This window comes from Oreochromis niloticus, linkage group LG4 (assembly GCF_001858045.2).
Source record: "Oreochromis niloticus isolate F11D_XX linkage group LG4, O_niloticus_UMD_NMBU, whole genome shotgun sequence".
In the NCBI taxonomy this organism is placed as follows: Eukaryota; Metazoa; Chordata; class Actinopteri; order Cichliformes; family Cichlidae; genus Oreochromis; species Oreochromis niloticus.
Genome location: NC_031969.2, coordinates 33,208,739 through 33,233,832, shown reverse-complemented (window position 1 = coordinate 33,233,832; position 25,094 = coordinate 33,208,739). Strand labels below are relative to the sequence as shown.

At 41.2% G+C, this 25,094-nt stretch overlaps 1 protein-coding gene across 18 annotated transcripts in view; it reads left to right on the top strand.

Annotated features, from left to right (window-relative positions):
* The window catches only part of nfasca (neurofascin homolog (chicken) a), a 67,001-nt gene that overhangs the window by 30,885 nt on the left and 11,022 nt on the right, over positions 1–25,094 (top strand). For 4 of the 18 annotated variants that reach the window (XM_019357573.2, XM_019357569.2, XM_025906476.1 and 1 more), the window contains 8 exons: positions 1,651–1,677; positions 4,071–4,298; positions 4,891–5,013; positions 10,269–10,415; positions 19,063–19,191; positions 21,186–21,221; positions 21,807–21,876; positions 23,449–23,490. In XM_019357573.2, coding sequence (XP_019213118.1) covers positions 1,651–1,677; positions 4,071–4,298; positions 4,891–5,013; positions 10,269–10,415; positions 19,063–19,191; positions 21,186–21,221; positions 21,807–21,876; positions 23,449–23,490 — 802 coding nt within the window. Of the gene's footprint in view, positions 1–1,650; positions 1,678–4,070; positions 4,299–4,890; positions 5,014–10,268; positions 10,416–19,062; positions 19,192–21,169; positions 21,222–21,806; positions 21,877–22,867; positions 23,491–25,094 lie in introns of those variants that run through there. The other 14 variants (XR_002061788.2, XR_002061789.2, XR_002061791.2 and 11 more) reach the window with 13 other exon arrangements.

Here is a 25,094-nt window from a genome sequence, read left to right as displayed (position 1 = left end):
AAAGAAAAGCAAAAGCAAGAGCATGTGTGTGCCTGACTGTACTCGTGCTTGTACAAGCTCTTTCATAACTGGCACTGTTCAGTGTTAATTGTTCTGGTTCAAAAGCCCAGAAAGCCTTCACCTTTAACTACAGTCCTGATAGCTGCCATGTGTGGATATTTTCATGGCTGCGACAGAACTCTGAGGGACTGTAGTGACGGCTCTGTGTCTCTGTACTCCCCCACAGTGGATTTACACTAAAACAAACCAGATTTGACTGAGGGTTTAACAAAAGTATTTTATTAACTGTTTAGAATCGCAGACATTTTTAATTAACTAGTAACTACCAAAGATATGTGAATGCACAGCTCAGAATGGTTCCCAATGGTTTCTGCTACTTCCTCTAGTGAGAGTCAAGTTATTTACCTGATGTTTTAGGACATTTCTGAACCTGTTAAAACTCTCTGTATCTGGGACATGCTTTCAGACATTTGTCTCTTCACTGGGAATTCAAAAAGTAACATAAAAAATAGGTAATTGGCCTGCATTTGTATAGCGCTTCACTCAGTCCCTAAGGACCCCAAAGCAATTTACACTACATTCAGTCATTCACACACTGGCGATGGCAGCTACATTGTAGCCACAGCTGCCCTGGGGCGCACTGACAGAGGCAAGGCTGCCGGACACTGGCGCCACTGGGCCCTCTGACCACCACCAGTAGGCAAACATGGGGTTAGTATCTTGCCCAAGGATATTTGGCATGCAGCCAGGAGGCAGCCTGGGATCGAACCACCGACCTTCTGATTGGTGGCGGACCTGCTTTACCACCTGAGCTACAGCCACCCAATTTTATTTCAAATTGATACCATAGGTGCATCTACTAAAAATCTCAGACAAGTTCAAATCCTGGCAACTCAAGGTCAGAGGTCAGGTTTTCTAAAAATCCTGTGAATAAGTTAAGAAGGAATTTTCAAATTTACACAATAAAGTCATCTAGTAGAAGGCTGAGGGCTAACACTGGCAGTAATTGTGTGTGTGTGTGTGTGTGTGTGTGTGTGAGAGAGATCAACAGACAAAGACAGAAAATGAAAAAAGGCTGAAGTCCTTCAATAAACAGTGTATGAGATTAGCTCGAGAAGGAGCTGCTGTTATTATTATTATTATTATGGCTACATTGTAGCAACTTGCTCAGAGACTTGACGATGTTGCCTTTCTAACAGGGATGTATGGATTAAGCTGTTTCCATTTCTGGGTACCTCCCACTGCAGAGTACCAGTCCAATACCAGTGCTAAATAATTAGGAGGAGGAGGAGACTGGGAATCATTCTTTATGTGTGAACAATTTGACCCTCAGTCAACAGATTCAAGATGACTATAGTAACAATTATATAAGTATTATTTATCTCATTGACCAGCTCACAGTTAAGCCACTGTTGTCCTCTATGATTTCTAGCTAATTTCTTCTTCTTCTGCACTTCCTCACATGTGTGTGTTGCATCCAGTGGTGGTGAGATCATATTAATTGAGCAACATGTTACCTCACCATAAAGGTCAGCTCACCCACATGTAGAGACAAACCCCGTGGACACTTTGAAGTGCACCTCTGAGGCAACCTTCTTGCTGCCCCTTTTTTACAACTCTCATGTTTTCATTCTCTTTTTTTATTGGCAGAAAACTTTACTGACACGACAGATCTAGGTAAAGGGGAACAAGAAGTGCAGCATGTCTGTCACCTTCACCCCAACTCCAGCCTGTCCATCCACACACTAACAGCAGTGCAGTCCACCTCCATTGCCCTATTCTCTTATCAGTTCTGCCACAGGGTGAGGTGCAAAGCAGTGTTGATGAAAATTAGATTTAAACATCATCCTAGTAATGGATGAGATTTGAAACTAAACATTTTGATGACCTGAAATGTAGGTTTAAGATGTCACAATGAAAAGTGATTTCCTGTTAGACTGAACTGCTGTTTGTGCTGCCCGTCTGCCTCTCCTGCATCTCAGCATTGTTTTCGGAGAGTAAAGCTGCTGTATGCTCTCAGGGATTGAATACGCTCACTTCCCACTTAATGTTTCTGGGATTCACACATTCACACATACTTTCTTGTAGTCTTCCTTTGGGCAGTGTGTATATCGGCTGACCTATAAATCCAATCCCTGATGGCATGCCTCCACTGTACAATCTCACTGCATCGCTGCATTTTTCTGTGTGCTGTGGAACACAAGTTCACCTTGTGCTGGAGCTAATGACTTCTCACTCCCTGTCACTGGATACAGTGTCATGATGACACTGCTGTTTTTGGTGTGGGGAATAAGGGAAGATGCACATACGTGCATCAGAAGGTGAAGATGGAGGTGTATGACAGGTGTGTGTTGGGCAGGACAGATGAACACCATCAGCAGTTGGCATTGCTGCCTTGACTATTCCTCAGAGGTCATGTTGCTCTGTCATCTTCATCCATCGTTTTTATTCTCTGGATGAATAGCATGTTCCAGAGATTACAGGTAAGGTTGTAAGAAGCTTTTGGCTGAGCTGGCCCACCTCACTGAGCTGTCCTGCACATGCTGATATTGCACTAACGGCTGTTTGAGGGCATGCCTGGTTTTGATCCAGGTGATAAAAGCATGCTTGCTGGGGGGGGGGGTTGGTGCTTGGGTGGGAGCATCAGTAGTGGGGCCCTTCACTGGCTGGATACAATCTCAAGTTGAAGGTACAGTAGATTTCTTTCAAGTGAAATTAACCTGAGGTGTGTGTGATCCCCACAAGGAGCCTCCAAAGTGTCAAAAACTGAAGAAGAAATCAGTGAAACTGCTCGACTGCTTATAAGAAAATATTCTATACCAATGCCACTATAACACCTTCTGCTAATACCTACTTTAACAAGTATTAACATCTTGTACGTATTATGTATAATCATGTTTCTGTGATCCACATTGGGCCTCTTGGGGAGAGTTCACACACATGCCTTATTGTTTCATGGTAAACGCAGTGACTGTGCAACCGTGATGTCATGACAGAACAAATAACACTTACACTTGAATTAATCAAACCACTTGTTATGATTCTATCACCAGTGCTGATAGTTTTTCTTTGTGGTGTCTGCAAGAAAAGCTTTTCACAAAGCAATCCAAGCTGTTTCTCAACTTTCCCTCAAATGAGTGAAAAATGTCCTTCATCAGGTCTTATCTAATGAACCACGTATGGGTAGATTTAGAGTTAGTAGTGGCTAAAATGCAGACATATTTTAGCTCAGAAAGGGGAAAAAAAAAGGATGTACTGACTGAGCTCTTTCCATTTTCCATTCAGTGCCCTGTCTGTGGGTATCGGCCAGCGTAGCGTGTCAGTCTAATACCAGTGTCAGATTATGAAAGTGTAATCCTCACCGTCAGGTTGAGACTGGGAATCAGTCTTTGTAAGAAGTTATCAGTAAAACAGTTTTACATTTTAGCCTCATTCTGTTAAAAACAAAATGACATAAAATTACATTCAAGTTTATAAATGTACAAAAAAATATACAATATAAAAATATACAATAAATATACATTCTAATAAATACCAATTCATTAGAATAGCGATTTATATTACAAATAAATATCAACAGGTTCAAGATGACTACAGTCAAAAAATACAAATGATATAAGCATTATTTATCTAATTTATTATTAATTTATCTGAGTCGATGAGACACGAGGATCACAGGGAGGAACAAGACCTAAGAGCTAGAAATCAGGAAATACTAAAGATAACTTAGGGAACTAGAAAGACTACTCCATTAGAAACCCTGAATCAAAGAGCATAAACCCTGGGTCACCAGTCCCAGGTAGGGACTTTGGACAAAACACAATATGAGACAACATTTGTCCTCCTGATGACAGAAGAATAACGTGCATGGATCCTTGGAATGAGATGCTCTCAAATGAGGACTGTGATTGTGCAGGGAATTCCTCGAATGTTTCTGCTCAGGGATTCTTTGACTTCTCATGCGTATGCATGTGTGTGCGTATGCATGTGTGTGCGTCATTGTTGATCGTTGTGTTTGACGTTCCTGCTACCTTGTCTTTAACCCTCTGCTCTCTCCTCCTCTTTTGTAGTCGAGCTTACCGACTCCTTTGTGGCTTCTGGTTTCACTCCTACTCCTACTCCTTTTGGTTATCCTTCTCCTACTACCATTTCTCCTACAACCATTAGTACCTCAACTACTCCCACTCCTACAACTACGACTTCAACCACTACTATTGCCACCACTTCTACTACTGAGGCAACCACTACCATCCTTCCAATGCTGTTCACCACCAAGCGTATTGACCAGAATGTGTTGGGTACTTGCTGTTGTCCCATTCTAGTTTTACTGTCTTTCTACCATTTGAATTGAACTGTCTTCTCCTACCTGAACAGTAAACTACATCAGGGTTTCATTCTGATACGCTGTGCTGTACCTGCTGCACAAAAAGTGGGGAGATGCTACAAAATACTGGGTTGAAGCCAGCAAATATCCTCCTGGTCAAGGAGTGAGAACTTAAACTTTTATTTCACAGAACATGATGGCTTTGAGTTTCAGTAGTGCCAACATTTAGAATATGTCAGGTTTGATTAGTACTTGGACACTGGCAGTGTTAGGACTGAAGTGATCGCTAACTCAGAAGTAAACATTACAATTCATTCATTCATGAACTTTAAAAAACTATGCAGATATATTTGGGTGGGGGTTGGGGGGGTGAATATAGTTTAATGCTGTTAGTTTGATTTTGAGCAAAGCATGGAGTCTATTTTGTTGTAGAAAGATTTGTGCAAGGCACAGGTCCAAACAGAGCCCTGTGTGTGGTTGTTGTAACTGTGCCCTCTCTGCCTCTTGCTTCCAACTTTGAACCCTTTGTCCCTTACCCCACCCCCCACCTACCCTACCTTGTGTAGTGGACTCTGGGCGAGAGATCTGGAATTTGACGGTGGAGCCTAACAGTAACTACGCTAACGTCAGCTGGACACACAACTTCCCGCCCGGCAGCAGCGATTTTGTACTAGAGTTCATTCTAAACAGTAAGAAATCAGACCAAGCTCAAACTGAGCTACTGAGATATAAACTGTGAACTAAATGTTCTGACTACAGAGTAGATCTACAAGGATAGTGAAGTAATACTGGAGCTTCAAGGTGCAGAGTGTAGGTTGAGCTGAACAGGTAAAACCACATTTTATCACACCATTTGTACATTACAGGAATACAGTACGCAATTCAGCCTGGTGGCAAGGATGAGACCGGATCCAGTTTTGAAGTTCTCATAAGCATCTTCAAACCGAACATTAGAATGAAATAAATAGATGTAGTCAACATAAAAGTCTGTTTGATACTGTGTGTGCAAGCTTGAGGTGCTGTCAGATGGTTCAAATTGACTTCCTTTTTTGCTTTTTATAAGTGCATTCTTTTGTTAACAATTCACACATAATTCAGCTTGAAAAGACCTAACAATATATAATTTAGCTGCAGTAACACAGTCTACAGTTAGATTTTAATGTGACTGGATGAGAGGAAAACATCTGGATGTGCAGTAGCAGTCTTGAAAATGTTTTCCAGATCAGCATAATATTGATTTTAGTCACAACAGAAATGGTACATCGTAATGTAATTATATTCAGATGAAAGACTGACATTTTGTTCCATATACTTTGCAGTTACACATTAACTGAGAGACATTTTTAGGCAGCATCTGCAAAATTATGAAGCAAGTCATGAAAAGTAATGAAACAATCAGAGAAAATGGAAAGGAAAAGCTTTTCCTAATGTGTGTCATCAATACAATAAACAACAATAATAACTGGTATTAAGAAAAAAGCTTCAACAGCAGCAATGCTATAGCTCTGTTGCTCTTTGTTTTATTATCTCCCTTTAATTAAGGAGTCGATATTTGTACCCTAAGGTTGACGTGTTGGTTTGTACTTTCAGAAAAGAAAGCAAACACATTACGCTCTGTTTTCCCTCTCACTCTTTGGTTTTGCCTGTTTGAGTGCACCATGTGTATGGATCTATGAGTTCTGTTGCCTTTCTTTGAGTTGCTTTTGTTGGCCCAGCGCTGGGATGGGCTGCTTTCTTTGAACTGCTGTTTCAGTGTGTCTTTGTTGCTCACCAAGGCTGCCATACTCACCTGCTTGGTATGAAGTGCTGTGTACTCTGGCTTTTAATCATCCCGCCTTTTCACAGAGCTTGGATAGCAAAATTGGGCAGCTCTGATCAGACATCTCAGTTACTGCTGCTTACTTCAGCCCAGTCTATAAACTGTGGAGCAGAGAAAGGATGGAAATGTCTTTGTGTACTTGTGCTGAGATTTTAATTATTAATGTCTGAGTGAGAGAAAAGGAAGTGATGTGATTGGTCTGATGGTATCTACTTCTCTCACCTGTCCCTGCACTGTCAGGCTGTAAGGATGTTAGATTTAGACTTTTCTTTCATACAGACTCTTGATCAGTGGTAGGTCATGTCTGAGGACACAGTTTATGTAACCCTGATAAGATAAACCACAGCAGGGCTAACGGGAGATCTGGCCAGCCAGGGTATGTTTCGTTTTTAGGTTGACTGAGACAAAGGAGACGGTTCTTCTCTCATTTTTAAGACAACAGGGATATTACATTGTTTCAAAAAACATAATAAGTGATATAAATAAATCTTAACCAAATCACAACATTTGTCATTTTTTTTAAATATTCATCACTGAAGTTCTGATTAAACTGCATCAGCAGTAACATCTGTAGTATAAAAGGGCAATGACAGTCTTTGTGAGTGTGTGGGGAGGAAAGAAGGATGACAGTACTTTGACCTCCTCAAGGCGGGCTCTCTCATTATTATGATGATGATGATGATTATGTCCTGTCATTGGCCAGGGCAGATAAAATAGTGCTCTACACATGTCCTCTTTTACAAATCACTGAATACAAGATGGATTCAATTCTCTTCAGATCTCTTCCAACCTATTGTAGAGTAAGATGAACTCGTGTAAAGTAGTAAAGCTGTTTATAATGTGTGTTTATTGATTTGATTTTATTTCAAAAGCATCCACATTTTTTTTCGTGTATTAAGTTTTTTTTGTTTGTTTCCAATTGAGAATTAGCTAGCTACTGGAGCTAACCAGCGCTAACTACAACCCAACAGTAAACAGGAAGTACCGGGGCTGGACTGGGACAAAAAAAATGGTCCAGGCATTTTGACTAGAGACCGACCCACCAGTTATTGTAGGAAAAGCCTGGCAAAACTGTGCTAGACCCGCCCCTGCACAGTTACCAGCTGTCAGCTACTTAGAAAAGGATCCTGGTGTTATTTGTCTCTCAGAAACAGTTCATAACTTCCCCTCAACTCATTCATATCAACCCTCTGGTGCAAAGTGGGCGATACACAAACAAGAGAGACGGGACTTGTATCAGAAAAGCTGATCAGCTGATCATTGATCAGTTTCATGATTGAAGTAGCAACATGAGAGGGAGGGGAGAGAATGAGAGAAGAAGAAGCAGCTGACAGCGTAATGACAGAATAACTCCAGCGTTGTGTCTTTTTCCATTCTAGCTGAAGTCCGGGACAAACTGTGTTCCTGTGACCTAAATGCATGTAGGTCAGGGCTGCCTCAGGGCAAAGTCTGTGCATAGACTGTCATTACGAGATGACTCTCGTGGAGTGCATTATTGATGCTGGCGGGTTAGGGCTACATGTCGCTATAGGTTACGAACACATCCCAACACACTGCCCGAACAGGTTGTTAACTCTGGCCAACCTGTCCCCAGAATTAAGGGATGTATCTGGTGGAGCTAACCACAAAAACTGACACAAACTGCCTTTTTATGTTTGATCATTATTATTATTATTATTATTTAAAAAAGAATATATTGTTTAGGTAAAAGGATTGGGTTACAGTTTGATTTTTTTTACACCTGCTTGAAAACAATATGTGGCATGAAACATAAATACAGCTTAAATACACTGTTTTCAAATAGTGCTGACTGTCATGAGGATAATTATTTAGCCACATACACAAAGAAAGACATGACAGATGGATATCATTTTACAAATGACCAAAAAGCCACAAGGTACAGGTATGGCAGGCTTATGCTCCACCCAGCAGTCACTGTAGATGATGATGTCATCCAGATAGGTTGGCAGTGTCTGTGGTTAAGATGTGTAGATGATAAAGATCCAAAGTACTTTTCAAAATAAGCCTTGGCCTTTCTCATAGCACTTCACTGACTTTTGTAGAACAGCATGTTCTTTGTGTGTCTGTGTTTTCTTTGGCTGGTTTGAGGACTGCTGTGGCATGGCTTGGTAATCACCTATGTTGGATGACTTTCACTTTGTGAAAGTGTGTCTAACAGCATGGTGCATGATGTCACTTCATGCTGCCCTCAACTTTCACTGCCTTTTCAGTGTCTCTCATAGCTTGGGCATGACAGACGTGTTTCTGCTGAAAACATGCCGGCTGTTGTCACTGCTTTTTGTCTTGACCTTAGAGGTAGGAGGGGGTCTGGTGTCTAACTGAGACAAGCAATGTTTTGCCACCTGACATAGATTTAACTCAAAGTGCTTACATTTTAAAATCATGTTCAGTAGCATCTTCTCTCAGTATGGAGCTTTATGTCACCGGGTTGGTTGTTTGGTTGCTGTCAATAGACTTCCTGTTCACTGACTAGTAACAGAACCAATAACCTGGGGAAAAACAGGGACAATAAAATTAAAAAGCAGTTTAAGGGAGTCACTTTTGCCCCTAGCTGCAACAATGAGTTTTAAATGAAGCCTATACTGTCCACTTTCACTTTAATCATTTAAGCAGTCAGCGGTTCTTTGTTGTTTGTCTAGCTGCACTGACATGGGAAAATCCGCCTGCAGCGTTTGGGCTACAAAGTACTTTTTTAATGTTTGGAGGAGAGTCTGTTTGAATCACCAGACCAACTAGCTGGAGTCCAATACTGCAGCTTTTCCTCGACAGGCCGGGTGCAACGAGCCACACAATTAGCTAGCAAAGAAAGTGTTTGCAAAATATGATATAATATATGCACTATTTTATATAATAAAATATTCTCTTTTTTTCCCAAGCACAAGCAAACAGTTCACTGTGTTTCTTATTAAAACACGATCAAAAATCCTGAGCTTCATGAGCATGGTCGAAGGAGAAAACGTCTCCATGTTAAAGTCTCCTTCGCCGAAATGTAGGTGAAGGAGTAATCCAGTCTCCAGAAGTGTGGAATCTCCACAAAGTCTCGGGGAAATATGCCGACGAGAGAAGAGAACTGCTACATAATGTAACTCGACATACAACACCTTGTGGACAAAGTTTTTATTTTAGATGTTATTCTTTTTTGTTGAGGTACCTTAAGAAGACTAAGTTAATAGAGACAATATAGTTCATCATTTCTTTAAATATATATTATAAATATATGTAGTTAGTATACCAATCCACACTCGCTTCCAGTGATCACTGGCTGAAAAGTGATTTTCAGAATTTTTCAAAAGAATGATTTCTGTAAATTAAACTTTTATAAAAGAATATCAAGTAATTTACAGCCAAAAAGAACATTCCGATTATAAAGTAGCTGCTGCGATCGGTTTTTGCCAAAGTGACTTTTATCCAGGTAAAAAGTGTTGTTGACATTAAAAATGTCTTTTTTCAAGAGAGATTGAGGGCATCAGAAATTGAAACAAATGTAATATCGCAGTTGTATAAACTTACCTGATAATCTTGATAATGCTTTCCTGTGAAAGAACGATGCAGACAAACCCTGCAGAATTCCAAAAGTCTGCTTATGTCCCACTAAGTTATTGGTTTTGTTGCTAGTTTGTGAACATAAACTAATGTAGAGTAAATCTGTTGATGGTAACCAACACCAACGTTCTGTACTGACAGAAGATGGTGCTAAACATGTTTTAAAACATGCGTTTTAGCCAATTTTATTCCAGAAGTGGTTTTGCTTGACAGACAGTGGTCCTTGTGCCTCACTACTCCACTACAGGCAATGATCAGGATTCTGCAGGAAACTTCACCTTGAAGAAAAAAAAGCAGTCACAGGGCCATAAAACAGTAAAATTAATCAGAACATATTGTCTGAACTGAGCATACATCACTATACTGTTTAATCCATATGTTTTACTAATGAATCTTTATGGCCACTGTGGTTACAGCATTGCTATCAGCCTCAGTTCAGTACAGCCACCCTGCTATCAGACAACAGCAGTCTCCCTGTAAAGCCTTGTGATGCTGCAGTTTTAGAGTGGAGCGAAGGCCACACCCCTGGAGTGTGATGGGCCTTTTTATTGTGTTTCCAAGGTAACAACACGAAGAAAGATGTAAAGAGTCAACAGCCCCCCATTATTGTGGTGGATCTCATCCCAGGCGTCGTGTATCACCTGAGAGTTTACTCCCATCTATTCAACAATGTCAGCAGCAAACAAGTCACCTTTAAGACCAAAGCAGGTGAGACCACACCTCGGCGTGTGGAACAAGGATTAGAGCCAGCGGGGCTCCTCTAGGTATTTGATACAAGTAATATCTACACTGACTAAGTCACCGCAGGGTGGGTTGTCACGGTTTGTTTGATTGATATCTGTCATGTTTTTTTCCAGCAGTAAACCTTTCTACATTTGAACTGCCTCAGATTTAGAGGGATTGTCCTTAGAAATGGAATCTACATGACAAGAAGTACAAGTTAGTTTAGATCATGTGCTTACTTCTGGTAGTTTACGTTTTTTTAACCAACTAAAAAGTTAGTTCGACTTGAAAGAAAATATATTTATTGCTTCTGTCTTGTGTGTGTGTGTACATATATCTGTATATCTATATACAGATATATGTATGGATATATATTACTGGTCAAAAGTTTTAGAACGCCACTATTTTAATGCCTCATTGCACTCTGAAAAAAACTCTTATGTTTTGGGTCGTTGATGGGGCTGCAGGGTGCTGTGGTAGCTGTTTTGGTTCAGGGAGCCTCTGACTGTGTACAGGTCACCGACCCTGGATCCACCAACACAGCCCCTTCAGTAGTCCAATGTTGGTGTTTCATGACCCAGACAAGCCTCTTTGTCTTATTCTGACATCTGGCTTTCTTACTGCAACTCATCCTGTCAAACCTGCAGCTCAAAGTCTTCTCTTCACAGTTGAAACTGAGACTTACTTACTACGACCACTATTAACCTGCTGTCCTGTGTGGGGTTAAGGAAAATGTTCTTTGCTATCATATAACCCGCAGCATACATATTGTATTAACAACATATAGCTTCAGACCATATTGAGAAGAGCAAATATATTGGTAACATGTAACCCTGGCTGCAGGAATGGTTATAATCATTTTTATACACATTGCATTCTGTGCTTTTAAAGGAGTTGTGGCTCAGTCTGCTAATTGAGGGTCAAGAGCTTTTGGCTGGCGCTATGATCAGCCAATCTACTGTGATGTTGGCTAGAGGTGTGGAAGGATTGCATGCACGCTTACAACACATTTATACCAGGTTATTCTTTATTATCTGTTATCCATTTATATTTTATACTAGGAAGTAGATTAAGTTTTAAGTGGTATCATTTGATTAAAACATTTATTCAATATATTACACATATAGTTTCAGTTGTGTACGTGCGGGCCTTCTGTCTGGTGGAAAGGTGAGAGGTGAAACTGAGTGCAGTTAAGGTCGACACATACACACACATACCCACACACACACACACACACACACACAGTGGATAGACCCATTATTAGGTGAAAGTTTAATCATAGTTTGCTTGTGACTGCAAAATTGTGCCTGCATAAGAACAGTTTGTTGCAGGACGTGCGCCTGATGTTCCAGAGATAAGCGAGGGCAAGACGAGCGACAGGAAGACACCTGGGATGGGGACGAGGCGATGTTCTTTTCAAACTATGTCAAAAGTCATTAACAGAATTGTGGTTTTGATTTGACGTATGCATGTATTGTATCTGGTTAACACATGAAGGGGCGTATATGTCCCTGATGATATAAAATAACTGTTTGTGTATTGTTAGAGGAGAGATCTACAGCTGATGTTTTGCAGTGTACATCTCCCACACCTTTTGGACCAGAGTTGTTATTTGGATTCCTCCTGTATATCTCCTCAATATTTTGAATCCGTAACATTTTGGGGGCTCGTCCACTATTAAGCTGCTGTCCTGCTCTCACTGTGTACAGGTCACCGACCCTGGATCCACCAACACAGCCCCTTCAGTAGTCCAATGTTGGTGTTTCATGACCCAGACAAGCCTCTTTGTCTTATTCTGACGTCTGGCTTTCTTACTGCAACTCATCCTGTCAAACCTGCAGCTCAAAGTCTTCTCTTCACAGTTGAAACTGAGACTTTCTTACTACGACCACTATTAAGCTGCTGTCCTGTGAGCCGCCATCACACAACTGTTAACTCTCAGAAACTTGTCCTCTGATTCAGTCATGTCTTTGGGTCTGCAGACCTCTTCCTGTCACAGTTTCTGAGCCTTTGCTGGTGAAGGAAACTTTGCAGTTTCACTGTAGGACAGACCTGCATTTATAAGTGTTATGATGTTCTATCTCTCTTCCATTGTTAATTGTGTTATTCTCACCATTTTTGTAGCAACACACTACTTTCTGCAGTACAGTACTGTTCAGCTGATGCTCACGAGGGTACATCAGTGTGTTCCAGCATTGCTTTATGCAGACAGAGGGGGAAGTAATCCAGAAAAGTTGGAGCAGCTGTAGGAATTAGTAGCTCCAGCTTTCAAGGCTTGATCAACTTCCATTGCTGCAGAACAGCTTTATACTGTTAACCCATGTTGTGTTCCCTGAAAAAGGCCTTTTTGTATGTTGTTAAGAAACCAGTTTCACCCCGGTTCTTTTTATTCCTCGGGCATCCAGAGACGGCACCGGAACTCAGTAGTCATTTCACAAAACCTTTATTCATCTTTATTCATCTTCATTTAAGCATGCATCTTCTATTCAATTCAATTCAATTCAATTTTATTTATATAGCGCCAAATCACAACAAAAGTCGCCTCAAGGCGCTTTATATTGTACAGTAGATAGCACAATAATAAATACAGAGAAAAACCCAACAATCATATGACCCCCTATGAGCAAGCACTTTGGCGACAGTGGGAAGGAAAAACTCCCTTTTAACAGGAAGAAACCTCCGGCAGAACCAGGCTCAGGGAGGGGCGGCCATCTGCTGCGACCGGTTGGGGTGAAAGAAGGAAAACAGGATGAAAGACATGCTGTGGAAGAGAGACAGAGATTAATAACAGATATGATTCGATGCAGAGAGGTCTATTAGCACATAGTGAGTGAGAAAGGTGACTGGAAGGGAAAAACTCAATGCATCATGGGAATCCCCGGCAGCCTACGTCTATTGCAGCATAACTAAGGGAGGATTCAGGGTCACCTGGTCCAGCCCTAACTATATGCTTTAGCAAAAAGGAAAGTTTTAAGCCTAATCTTGAAAGTAGAGATAGTGTCTGTCTCCTGAATCCAAACTGGAAGTTGGTTCCACAGAAGAGGGGCCTGAAAACTGAAGGCTCTGCCTCCCATTCTACTTTTAAATACTCTAGGAACAACAAGTAGGCCTGCAGTGCAAGAGCGAAGTGCTCTAATAGGGTGATATGGTACTACAAGGTCATTAAGATAAGATGGGGCCTGATTATTTAAGACCTTGTATGTGAGGAGCAGGATTTTGAAATCAATTCTGGATTTAACAGGAAGCCAATGAAGGGAAGCCAAAACAGGAGAAATATGCTCTCTCTTTCTAGTCCCTGTCAGTACCCTTGCTGCAGCATTTTGGATTAGCTGAAGGCTTCTCAGCGAGTTTTTAGGACTTCCTGATAATAGTGAATTACAGTAGTCCAGCCTGGAAGTAATAAATGCATGAACTAGTTTTTCAGCATCACTCTGAGACAGGATATTTCTAATTTTAGAGATGTTGCGCAAATGGAAGAAAGCAGTCTTACATATTTGTTTAATATGTGCATTGAAGGACATGTCCTGGTCAAAAATGACTCCAAGGTTTCTCACAGTGTTACTGGAGGCCAAGGTAATGCCATCCAGAGTAAGAATCTGCTTAGATACCATATTTCTAAGATTTTCAGGGCCGAGTACAATAACCTCAGTTTTATCTGAATTAAGAAGCAGAAAGTTAGCGGCCATACAGGTCTTTATGTCTTTAAGACATTCCTGCAGTTTAACTAATTGGTGTGTGTTACCTGGCTTCATGGATAGATAGAGCTGCGTGTCATCTGCATAGCAGTGAAAATTTATGCTATGTCTTCTAATGATGTTGCCTAGGGGAAGCATGTATAATGTAAATAGAATTGGTCCTAGCACTGAACCCTGTGGAACACCATAATTGACCTTAGTGTCTGAAGAGGACTCTCCATTTACATGTACAAACTGGAGTCTATTAGATAGATATGATACAAACCACTGCAGTGCAGTACCTGTAATACCTACAGCATGTTCTAATCGCTCTAATAGGATATTATGGTCAACAGTATCGAACGCAGCACTGAGGTCTAGCAGGACAAGCACAGAGATGAGTCCACTGTCAGAGGCCATAAGAAGATCATTTGTAACCTTCACTAAAGCTGTTTCTGTGCTGTGATGAGCTCTGAAACCTGACTGAAACTCTTCAAATAAGCCATTCCTCTGCAGATGATCAGTTAGCTGTTTGACAACTACTCTTTCAAGGATTTTTGATATGAAAGGAAGGTTGGAGATTGGCCTATAATTAGCTAAGACAGCTGGGTCTAGAGATGGCTTTTTAAGTAAAGGTTTAACTACAGCCAGCTTGAAGGCCTGTGGTACATAGCCGATTATTAGAGATAGGTTGATCATATTTAAGATCGAAGAATTAATTAATGGCAGGACTTCTTTGAGCAGTTTTGTAGGAATGGGGTCTAAAAGGCACGTTGATGGTTTGGAGGAAGTAATTATTGAAGTTAACTCAGAAAGATCAATTGGAGAAAAAGAGTCTAACTTAACATCGATGGTACTAAGAGTAGCTGTAGATAATATTACATCTGTGGGATGATTATTGGTAATTTTTTCTCTAATGATAAAAATTTTATTTGTGAAGAAGTTCATGAAGTCATTACTAGTTAACGTTAAAGGGATGGTTGGCTCAGTAGAGCTCTGACTTTTTGTCAGCCTGGCTACAGTGCTGAAGAGAAACCTGGGGTTGTTCTTATTTTCTTCAATCAGTGACGAATAGTAAGATGTTCTGGCTTTGCGGAGGGCTTTCTTATAAAGCAGCAAACTATTTCTCCAGGCTAAATGATGATCCTCTAAATTTGTGACACGCCATTTCCTCTCCAGCTTACGAGTTATCTGCTTTAGGCTACGTGTTTGAGAATTATACCACGGAGTCAGGGACTTTGGATTTGAGGCCTTAGTTTTCACAGGAGCTACAGTATCCAGAGTCGTACGTAGTGAGGAGGTAAAATTATTAACAAGATAATCAACCTCTGTTGGAGTAGCGTTCAGATAGCTGCTCTGCTCTATGTTGGTACAGGGCATTGAAGATGATAACAGTGGGTGGATTATATTCTTAAACTTAGTTACAGCACTTTCAGAAAGACATCTACTTTGATAAAGTCTACTCTCCACTGCTGTGTAATCAATTATTGTAAATGTAAATGTTATCAGGAAATGATCAGACAGCAGAGGGTTTTCAGGAAACACTGTTAAATGTTCAGTTTCTATGCCATACGTTAAAACAAGATCTAGAGTGTGATTAAAGTGGTGGGTGGGTTCTTTTACATTTTGAGAGAAGCCAATTGAGTCTAATAACAGATTAAATGCGATGTTGAGGCTGTCATTTTTAGCATCTACATGGATGTTAAAATCACCCACAATAATTATTTTATCTGAGCTGAGCACTAAATCAGATAAAAAGTCTGAGAAATCAGAGAGAAACTCTGTGTAAGGCCCAGGTGGACGATAGATGATAACAAGTAAGACTGGTTTCTGAGTTTTACAGCTGGGGTGGACGAGGCTAAGCATCAGGCTTTCAAATGAATTAAACGTCTGTCTTGGTCTTTCGTTAATTAATAGGCTGGTGTGAAAAATTGCTGCCACACCGCCCCCTCGGCCTGTGCTTCGGGATTTCTGGTAGTTAGAATGACTCGGGGGTGTTGATTCATTTAAACTAACATACTCATCCTGCTGCAACCAGGTTTCTGTAAGGCAGAGTAAATCGATTTGTTGATCAATTATTAAGTCATGTACTAACAGAGACTTGGAGGAGAGAGACCTAATATTTAATAATCCACATTTCACTGTTTTACTCTTTGGTTCAGATGTGGATACTGTATTGTTCTTTCTTTGTGATTTTTTATGTTTAAGTTGTTTATTGCTGGTTTTTAGTTTGTTTTTTGTCTGTTTGGGAGCTGACACAGTCTCAATGGAGATGGGTTTTTGGGGGGGTAGCAGGAGGAGAGAAGCTGCAGAGAGGCGTGTAAGACTGCAACTCTGCTTCCTGGTCCCAACTCTGGATAGTCATATTTTGGGGGGTTTAATGAATTTGTCCATATTTCTAGAAATGAGAGCTGCTCCATCCAAAGTGGGATGGATGCCGTCTCTCCTAACAAGACCAGGTTTCCTCCAGAAGGTTTGCCAATTATCTATGAAGCCCACATCGTTTCTGGGACACCACTCAGACAGCCAGCAATTTAAGGAGAACATGCGGCTAAACATGTCACTCCTGGTCTGATTGGGGAGGGGACCAGAGAAAACTACAGAGTCCGACATTGTTTTTGCAAAGTTACACACCGATTCAATATTGATTTTAGTGACCTCCGATTGGCGTAACCGGGTGTCATTACTGCCGACGTGAATTATGATCTTACTGTATTTACATTTACCCTTAGCCAGCAGTTTTAAATTTCCTTCAATGTCGCCTGCTCTGGCCCCTGGGAGACAATTGACTATGGTTGCCGGTGTCTCTAGCTTCACATGTCTGAGAACAGAATCACCAATTACCAGAGTTTGACCCCCGGCGGGTGTGTCGCCGAGTGGGGAAAAACGGTTAGACACATGAACAGGTTGGTGGTGTACCTGGGGCTTCAGTTTAAGACTATGCTTCCTCCTCACCGTCACCCAGCCGCCCTCTTTCCCCAGCTGCTTGGGGTCTGCCGGGGAACAGCTAGCGGGGCCTACGCTATCTTCGGCTGCACCAGCTACAGGGGCCTGGCGAGCTACGGGTGAATGAAGGGTGCGAAGCCGAGTCTCCAATTCAGTAATCCTGGCCTCCAGAGCTGCAAATATGCTACATTTATTACAGGTATTATTACTGCTAAAGGAGGCCGAGGAGTAACTAAACATCTGACACAATGAGCAGGAAAGTGCAGGAGGGACAGGTGAAGTAGCCATGGTGCTAACGAGTCGGCTACGAGCTAAGCTAAGCTAGCGAAACAGTAAAGAGACAGTGAGTGAATACTTTGGCTATAAATTAGGTAGTGAGTACACAGAAAGGGTGATTCAGATGAAGCACGTTAAGATTATACTATGAAAAAGGGATGTATCAAAAGATTTAAATTAAATTGCTAAGCAGAAAAGCTACTCAGAAACACCACTGTGTTTGAGCAGGAACAGGAAGTGATACTATACCACAGAGCGAGCGAACACCAAGTGACAGCGCCACCAAGAGTCAGAAGTTTGCCTCTTCTAGAAGGGGAGATGTGCCAGGCCGGTGTCCCTCTGCAGATCTTCCACTCCTTTGTTCGTTACAGTCAGCTTTATAGAAGTGACGCCATCATAAAACCCCCATGGTGTGCTGCAAACTCTGTGTCTGTGTGTGTATGCACGAGCACGTGAGTGCCTGTGTGTGCGCGTACCTGTGTGTATGTGTGAGTGCACGTGAGTGAGTGTCCATGTGGGTGTGTGTGAGTGTAACAGTCAAAGCACTGTGTGTGTGTGTGTCTCTGTATCTGTGACTTCCTGCCGGTCATAAAAGTAATCCCCTCACCCAAGTTAAACCAAATTCCTCTACACAACATAGAAAACAGAGTTAACATATTACAAACACTGAGACCCCCACTCTGCATCCACTGGGCCATTGGCCTCTTGTTGTCTTACATTTACAGATAAGCATGTGGAGGGTCTCCTGCAAACCTACTTCTAAGTTATGACAATTATGAGCTTTTATTACAGGTACAAGCATCAGCATCAGCAACCCCCAACTGTAGCTTCCTGTCTCCTTTTATGACAGCAGACCCCCAGTGTCAATAAATTCCTTTCCCTCTAAACAATTACACACTCTCAGGCCTACAGCTAAGCCAACTGAAAAACACAGACAAATCCTTCCCTATTCCTCTGGTCTACTGCTGGACCCTCTTATCTAAGCAAATTTAACACATTACACTCTAATAATTATTTTCTTGTACTCACAATGTGTACATTAGTTTTCCGTTTGGGATAACCTTTGCTTTTAACCACTTCCCTTTGTACCATTTTGATCTGTTCATTGGACTTGGATGACTTGAACTGCAATAAATTAGTGGAAAAATCAGGGTGTTCCAAAACTTTTGACCAGTACTGTATCCTTCTGGTAATTTGAATTAAGTGTGAATTAAGAGTAATGACTAAAACAAAACTGGCAGCTCAAGTCCTAAATATGGGACTCCCTTCCTCCAACATGACATGAACATGAAGCTGGGATAAATCAAGCCACAAACACCTGTAAAAAATGACTGATCTTGGTAGACTGTTGGTTACAGTTTGTCAACAAGCAGCAAGAGAAATTCCTATTGCACACTTACACAGTAACTTTGGCAGCTGTGAAACAAAGTGTCCCTGATTTGTTGAAAAAACAAACAAACAAGTAAATCTTTCAGATTAAATCACACAGTGTGTGAATTTTTAGGCAATCACCTTGGCATGGACAGGATCATGTTCACTACATCATCCTCATTGTTTTTGGGGAAAACGATGACATATTGGTTCTGAGCTGTTGACGTCTGCTGAGCGCTCTGGGATGCACATGGGTTAGGGTCAGGGGGCTAACTCTAACCCTCTTCAGATAAATACTAACTCTCTTTGCGTTCTTCTCTCTTGTCCACTGTCTGGTCTTGTGTGTCTCTCTGATATGACTCCAGCCTACATAGACCAGGTAGACATAGCCACGCAGGGCTGGTTCATCGGATTGATGTGCGCCATCGCCCTTATCATCCTGATCCTCCTCATCGTCTGTTTCATCAAGCGGAGTCGTGGAGGAAAGTACCCAGGTAAGGTTCCCACAGCATTCTCATGCAAGTCTATTCTTTTGAGTGAAATCATGCAGACAGTGGGAAGAAGTAATTATTGAATTTGTGGTGCCACACAGAGACTGAATATTCTTTAATGCCAAGAGGAAGAATATGTCAGTAATGTCACAGTTCATCCAGGTAGTTTCCTTTTAGAAGATCAATGGTCTTAATGGTCTTAAGAGCAGTGGGTATTTTAGCCAATGGTGTTATATGTGGCTACAACTTACCACAAGGACATATTTAGATCCAACCGGGGCCCAGTTAGTTACTGATTCCATCTCCCACGCCTCATGCCATTAGACCTTGCCTCTGTCAGTGCGCCCCAGGGTGGCTGTGGCTACAATGTAGCTTGCCATCACCAGTGTGTGAATGTGTGTGTGAATGGGTGGATGACTGAATGTAGTGTAAAGTCCTTAGGGACTAAGTAAAGCGCTATACAAATACAGGCCATTTACACGTCTGGATGGAAGGATGTTGTTGAGGTTCATCGGCAGAGTATTTTCTGTAGAGAGCATCTGGGTTCAAGAACCAGGTCTGTGTATTGTAGTGAAATGAAACCTTCAAAAAACAACAAGCAGTGAGCCTGAAAGGAATCTTGACTTTGAGCGAATGTAAGCTAGTTTTACTTTGCTGTGTTTGTACTAGCACCCTAGCAGAGGTCTGTTCTTGTAACTCCTCTGGTGACCACGTGATGGCACTTTGGACGATGCATCTCATGCAAACATTCAACGTGTTCAAAGTGCACTTGTTTCCTGATGGGCCACTAAACTACCACCTTGACTTTTTCCATCTGTCCACTGATTTTAAGGAATGCCAGTGAGGTGGGAAACTGTCTGCTTTGACATACAGTCTGTTTTCCCAGGACTGTGGATGAGTCATTTGGGCTGGGCCTTGTGTTTCTGTGCTGTCCTAACACAAACCCAAAGGGATTTCTGTGTAATACAAACAGACACATGTGTGTAGAAAATAAGAAAACAATACCTGATTGATCTTTTTTTTCTGTGGATTGTAAATATGTGCTCTTCATTGGCTTAAAGTGTAAATACATAAATACTGTTTTATTGAAACAGCTATGACATAGAACAGAGAGAATGAGAGGAAGAACAGACTGCTGCTACACCGACTTATCAAAGGGCGAGTGGCACACATCAGGCGGCTGTTTACCTTTGACAACATAAAAACATGAATCAATATTGTCATGCACTTTTTTTAAGAAAGGAAAGCACACTAGTCTTTTTTATTTAAATATTTCTTTTGATAAGTGAAAATGAAACTGGGCAGTCATGGTGGGTGGTTTCAGACGGGGTCTCTGGACAAGATGACATGAGGTGACTGACGTCATCTTCTTAGACATCTTTTAGCACAGTATGGAAGAAGGACATAACCAGAGTGTTAAAGTCAGTTTTCCATTCATTTCTCACTCTGACAAAGTGATGATGATAAAGATGATTCCTTAGATCTAATTTTGGGAAGATGCTGCCCCGCATAGAGGTTCAAGTACTGAGCTTTACAGAACTTATTTGTTTTAAGCAGTTTATGAAAGGAACAACAAAAAACCTTTGGAAACAGGAGGAAATGAGGAGGGGTGAATATCTGCTGTGAGGGATTTGTAGATTTATCTTTGCACAGCTTGTTGTTCTTAGCAGCCTGTGTAGCCTGCTGCATAGAAAAGCTCCAATAAGAGAGGGCTCAGAGTCACAGCAGACCCCAAACAGGCAGCCTGAGCCCTGACTCCAGCTGATCAGTCAGTACAGGGAGGGTGATTGAACTAAGCAGCAAGCTGCTGTGTGCATGAGCAAGAGTAATGAAAACAAAAATGACAAATATGATGATGGAAAATTCAGAATTAGAAATCAGGGTTTAGAAGTTTTACAGCATTTTGCTGGATTGCTGTTTTGTGTATTATAACGTAATGGTCATGAATCACTTAAATTAGAGTATTGTTAATGTTTTACAGTTTTTGTAATGTCCAGGTGGTGGCTACATGAGCTGTTTCACAAAAGCTCTGGGTAGGTGCTGACCCAGTGATAAACTAATACTTATAACAGGCCAGTGACCAATAAAAGAGACTGACAAGCCTTCAGTCAGCCATCTGCCAACTAAAACTAACGTTTTCAACAAGTTTTTTAACAAATCTGACAAACTCACAAAGCTACTGAAGAGGCTCAGGGCCACTTTTTCCCAGTGGCCCTGAGCCTCTCTGTACAAACCCAACATAATGCAACTGCTACTAAAACAGGCTTGAGTGTCCCTTCACATAAATGCACTGTGTTCCAAATGCATGTTTCACTAGGCATGAAAAAATGTCACTAAATGACTTGAACACATTTGAATTCTTTTTTAATTGGCAGCAACTGAACGAAGCCTTTGAGTGAGCTGCTTCACCCTGTGTTTTTGCACACCGGTGGACAGACAGGACATAACCTACACTCGTTATTCATACACTCTATACACAGTACACAGTGTAAACAACTAAATCAACAGATGGGGACTAACTAAATGATTGTATTTTCAACATAAAGCCCTGAAAATCTGTCTGGTTTCTCTTGAATCTAACAGCTTCAGCCTAACACGTTTGTTCTCCTCCTTGGCAGTGCGAGATAAAAAAGATCTCCCCTTGGACGCAGTGGATCAAAAAGACCAGGATGGATCCTTTGATTACCAGTAAGTATAAATAGCTTGTTCTGCATTACTATTCCTGTTATACACTCATGTAAAGGTCATCAGCAGTTATCAGTCACGGTGGTCTACAGCCCCTTTAGTAATGAACCTGTATATGTACCAACGTTACATAGCCTGAGTTTAAACTTTAAGCAATAATTCACTAAAGAACTGAAGCAGAAACACTGCACTATAAAACCACAGAGCACTACTGCTTAGAGGAATCCAAAGGAAACGTTTTTCAATATTTGAATTGAAATGGCAGCTGTTTCCAGCTTCTTCAATTATTATTATTTCTGTAAAAGAATCAGCCCGATGTTGGTGCCAGTTTTCTAAAGGAAGTGTACACGGGCTTCAGCCTGAGTACACCTACAGCTGTGCTCTGTGGTGAACAGCATGAACAGGGGTTAGCTCCATGTTAGCTCCTTCCTCTTGAGGCCAGGGTTAGGGTGAGGCTCCTCCTGCTCTGTGACTGATTGATCTTTAAGACTAGAGTGTTTAAAGTGAAGCGTGATCTGTACATACACTGTCTTCTTTAGCTGGTCACTATTCTAACAACATACATGTGAATAACTTGTAAACACAAGTTGGTGTTCAGACCACGCCTGGCACATTTTTCTTGTACATTCTCCTTGCTGGTAGTTGGTTAGCTAGTTATGAATAAAACTTCTGGAACAGCAATAACACAAGTACAGTAAAGCCATCCCACACACACAGTCTGTTGCTCTTCGAGTGTGTGTACCGTGCACATTCACAAATTCAGAGTGGTCTGCGTGACTCTTTGAATGAGCAGAGTTAGACGATCTCCTGACCCACCTAAACCTTTTATCTAGTTTTGTCCGTGTTTCTCCAAGCTTTCTATTATTTTCCACAAAGGCTCTGAATAGACATAAGTGTGTACACAAATATATTCAAACTCGATACAATGTACTATGTAAAGGCTTCTATGTAATGTCAAGGATATGTGGTAAGTTGCATCTTTTGCTCCTTCCAGGTTCCACTGAGCTCTGTGGCCTCATACTTCTTCATGACCAATGAACCTGTCTCTTAATTTGCCAACAGTCCCTTTAGACTAAAGACGTTTTAAGTTTAACCTGCTTTCTAAATCTGAAGTGGACGTGTTCTAACTGAGCTGTGAGAGTGGCATCTTAACTTTCATCACCACAACTTTAGCATCAGAATTTCATTTGTGACCCTGGGTCCTAAATGGGTCCATTAAATCACACAAATGGGTCCCACGTAACGTTCACTCTACAGGGCTTTTGCTTAAAATTGTACTTAAAATGACAGCTGCTATGCTTTTTGACTCACACTGTGTGGACTCTGTTCAGGGTAACTTTAAAAGAGGTGCAATGAGCATTTGACCCCAGCATGCTGTGCTTAATAATGTGTGTTTCATCCTGTGTTTTCTGTTAACGAACAACGGCACTCTTAAACTCAGGGTCCAGCCCATTTTTACACTAACCCATGCATGCACAATGTGGAACTTGTCTTCTTTCTTTCCTTCCTTCCTTCCTTCCTTCCTGCCATCTTATGTGGTTCCTCACATCTTGTCCCTCTCTCTCCCCAATGCTGAAATGGGTCATCTGTCCCTGACAGGAACGAAAACGAGAACAGGTACTTTGGTTTTCAGCAAAGTCTTTTGGCCTGAGCATGTAGGGGTAAGCGGCGTGAGGGTGGGGGTAAGAACAGGATAAGGTGTAGCATGTTTGGAGAATTGACAACATGCCTGCGTTGTTGGCTTTTTGGTCAGCCTGCAAAGGGGGTGCAGCTTAAGTCCATGATGTGAGCAGTAACACTCCATCTGGATTGCTTTGCATTTTAATGTAATATTTAGTAAAAAATGAAAACAGAATTTGTATTTGCTCCGTCAGTTATGACGAGCTGTTCTTGCCCAGATACACCAAAACACAACAAAGCTCTGATTCTAGCGGTACCTTGATTTTTAGTAGAAATAAAGTTTAAAATAATGGAACGCAGATTTTCCTCTCTGCAAGAAGAACCTGTCCTTTGTCCCAAATGTCTCCTGGTATTGTCCCCACAGTTTTTAATAGCTGGAGAGCAGGGCTTCCTCCTTGCAGCCCGGTCACCACATTTTTTCACATAGCCATAAATTAGCCGAGGTGAGAGAGGCCTTTAATGCTACCAGGGCTTCTTTGTGAAAGTCCACACACTCTTGGAGTGTGAACTTTGTTGGTTGACTTCCTTTGTTAGGTGTGTTGCTGTGCCACACAGGAAGTTCACAGCTTTGTAACTAGAGACAGAGTCAGTGGTCAAACTTCTGCAGTGTTTGTTCCAAGCTAAACGTTTCTCCGCTTCATGGTGACCGATTCAGAAGGTTACCTAGGCAACTAGAACTAAGCGTCCACAACAAAGCCAGGCACAACAAACGACTTTTGATTTTCTCAATTTGTACATGGCGTATCTGCCTGTGGATTGGTGGATTTGAGGCTCTTTTGTTTTCTTATCTTTTCCCAGCATGATTATCATGGAATGAGAGCGCATTTTATTAGTTTAAAACACTCTTGACTAGCCACATTGAACTACACTCATTCCTTTTATCTACCTTACATTCATGACTGATTTAGAATCGCCAGCTAACCTAAGATGTGTTTCTCTGGACTGTGGGAACAAGCCAGGGATGCAGGCACAAGTTTGGAATCCTTATGGTATAAGGCAACAGATCCAAGCACTCCACCACTTAATTCATGTCTTCATCATGCAAAGAGCAACATTTAAAACAGCCTTCTCTTTAAATAAAAAGATGCCAACTCACAGCTAAGTAAATAAAAAGTTCTCTGTTAAATTTACTCCACAAGGTTTAATACTTTTACCCCTCACAGACCAGATCTCAATGTTCACTGAGAAAACATTTATATAAAATATAAAGAACATTTAATTGGTTTAATTTGGTTGTATTTATTTATATTTCAGGATTTATGTGAATACTTTTTAAATACATAAAAGGTTAGGATTGCCCATTTTAACCAAACTATCATCTTTTCTTAAATTGAACCACATGGTTTCAGTGCCTAAATCTAACCAGTGGGTGAAAGTGAAAGTAGCCTACATGGAATGTTTCATTAGATTAAAAACAAATGCTGAACTGGACAATATGGCCCCCACTTTACACTCTAAAAATCGCCCCAGTAAAATTTCCATTATCAGGAATCGAGACCAAAACCATTTTTGAACCCAGCTGGAAGCATGTTCGTTTCTGC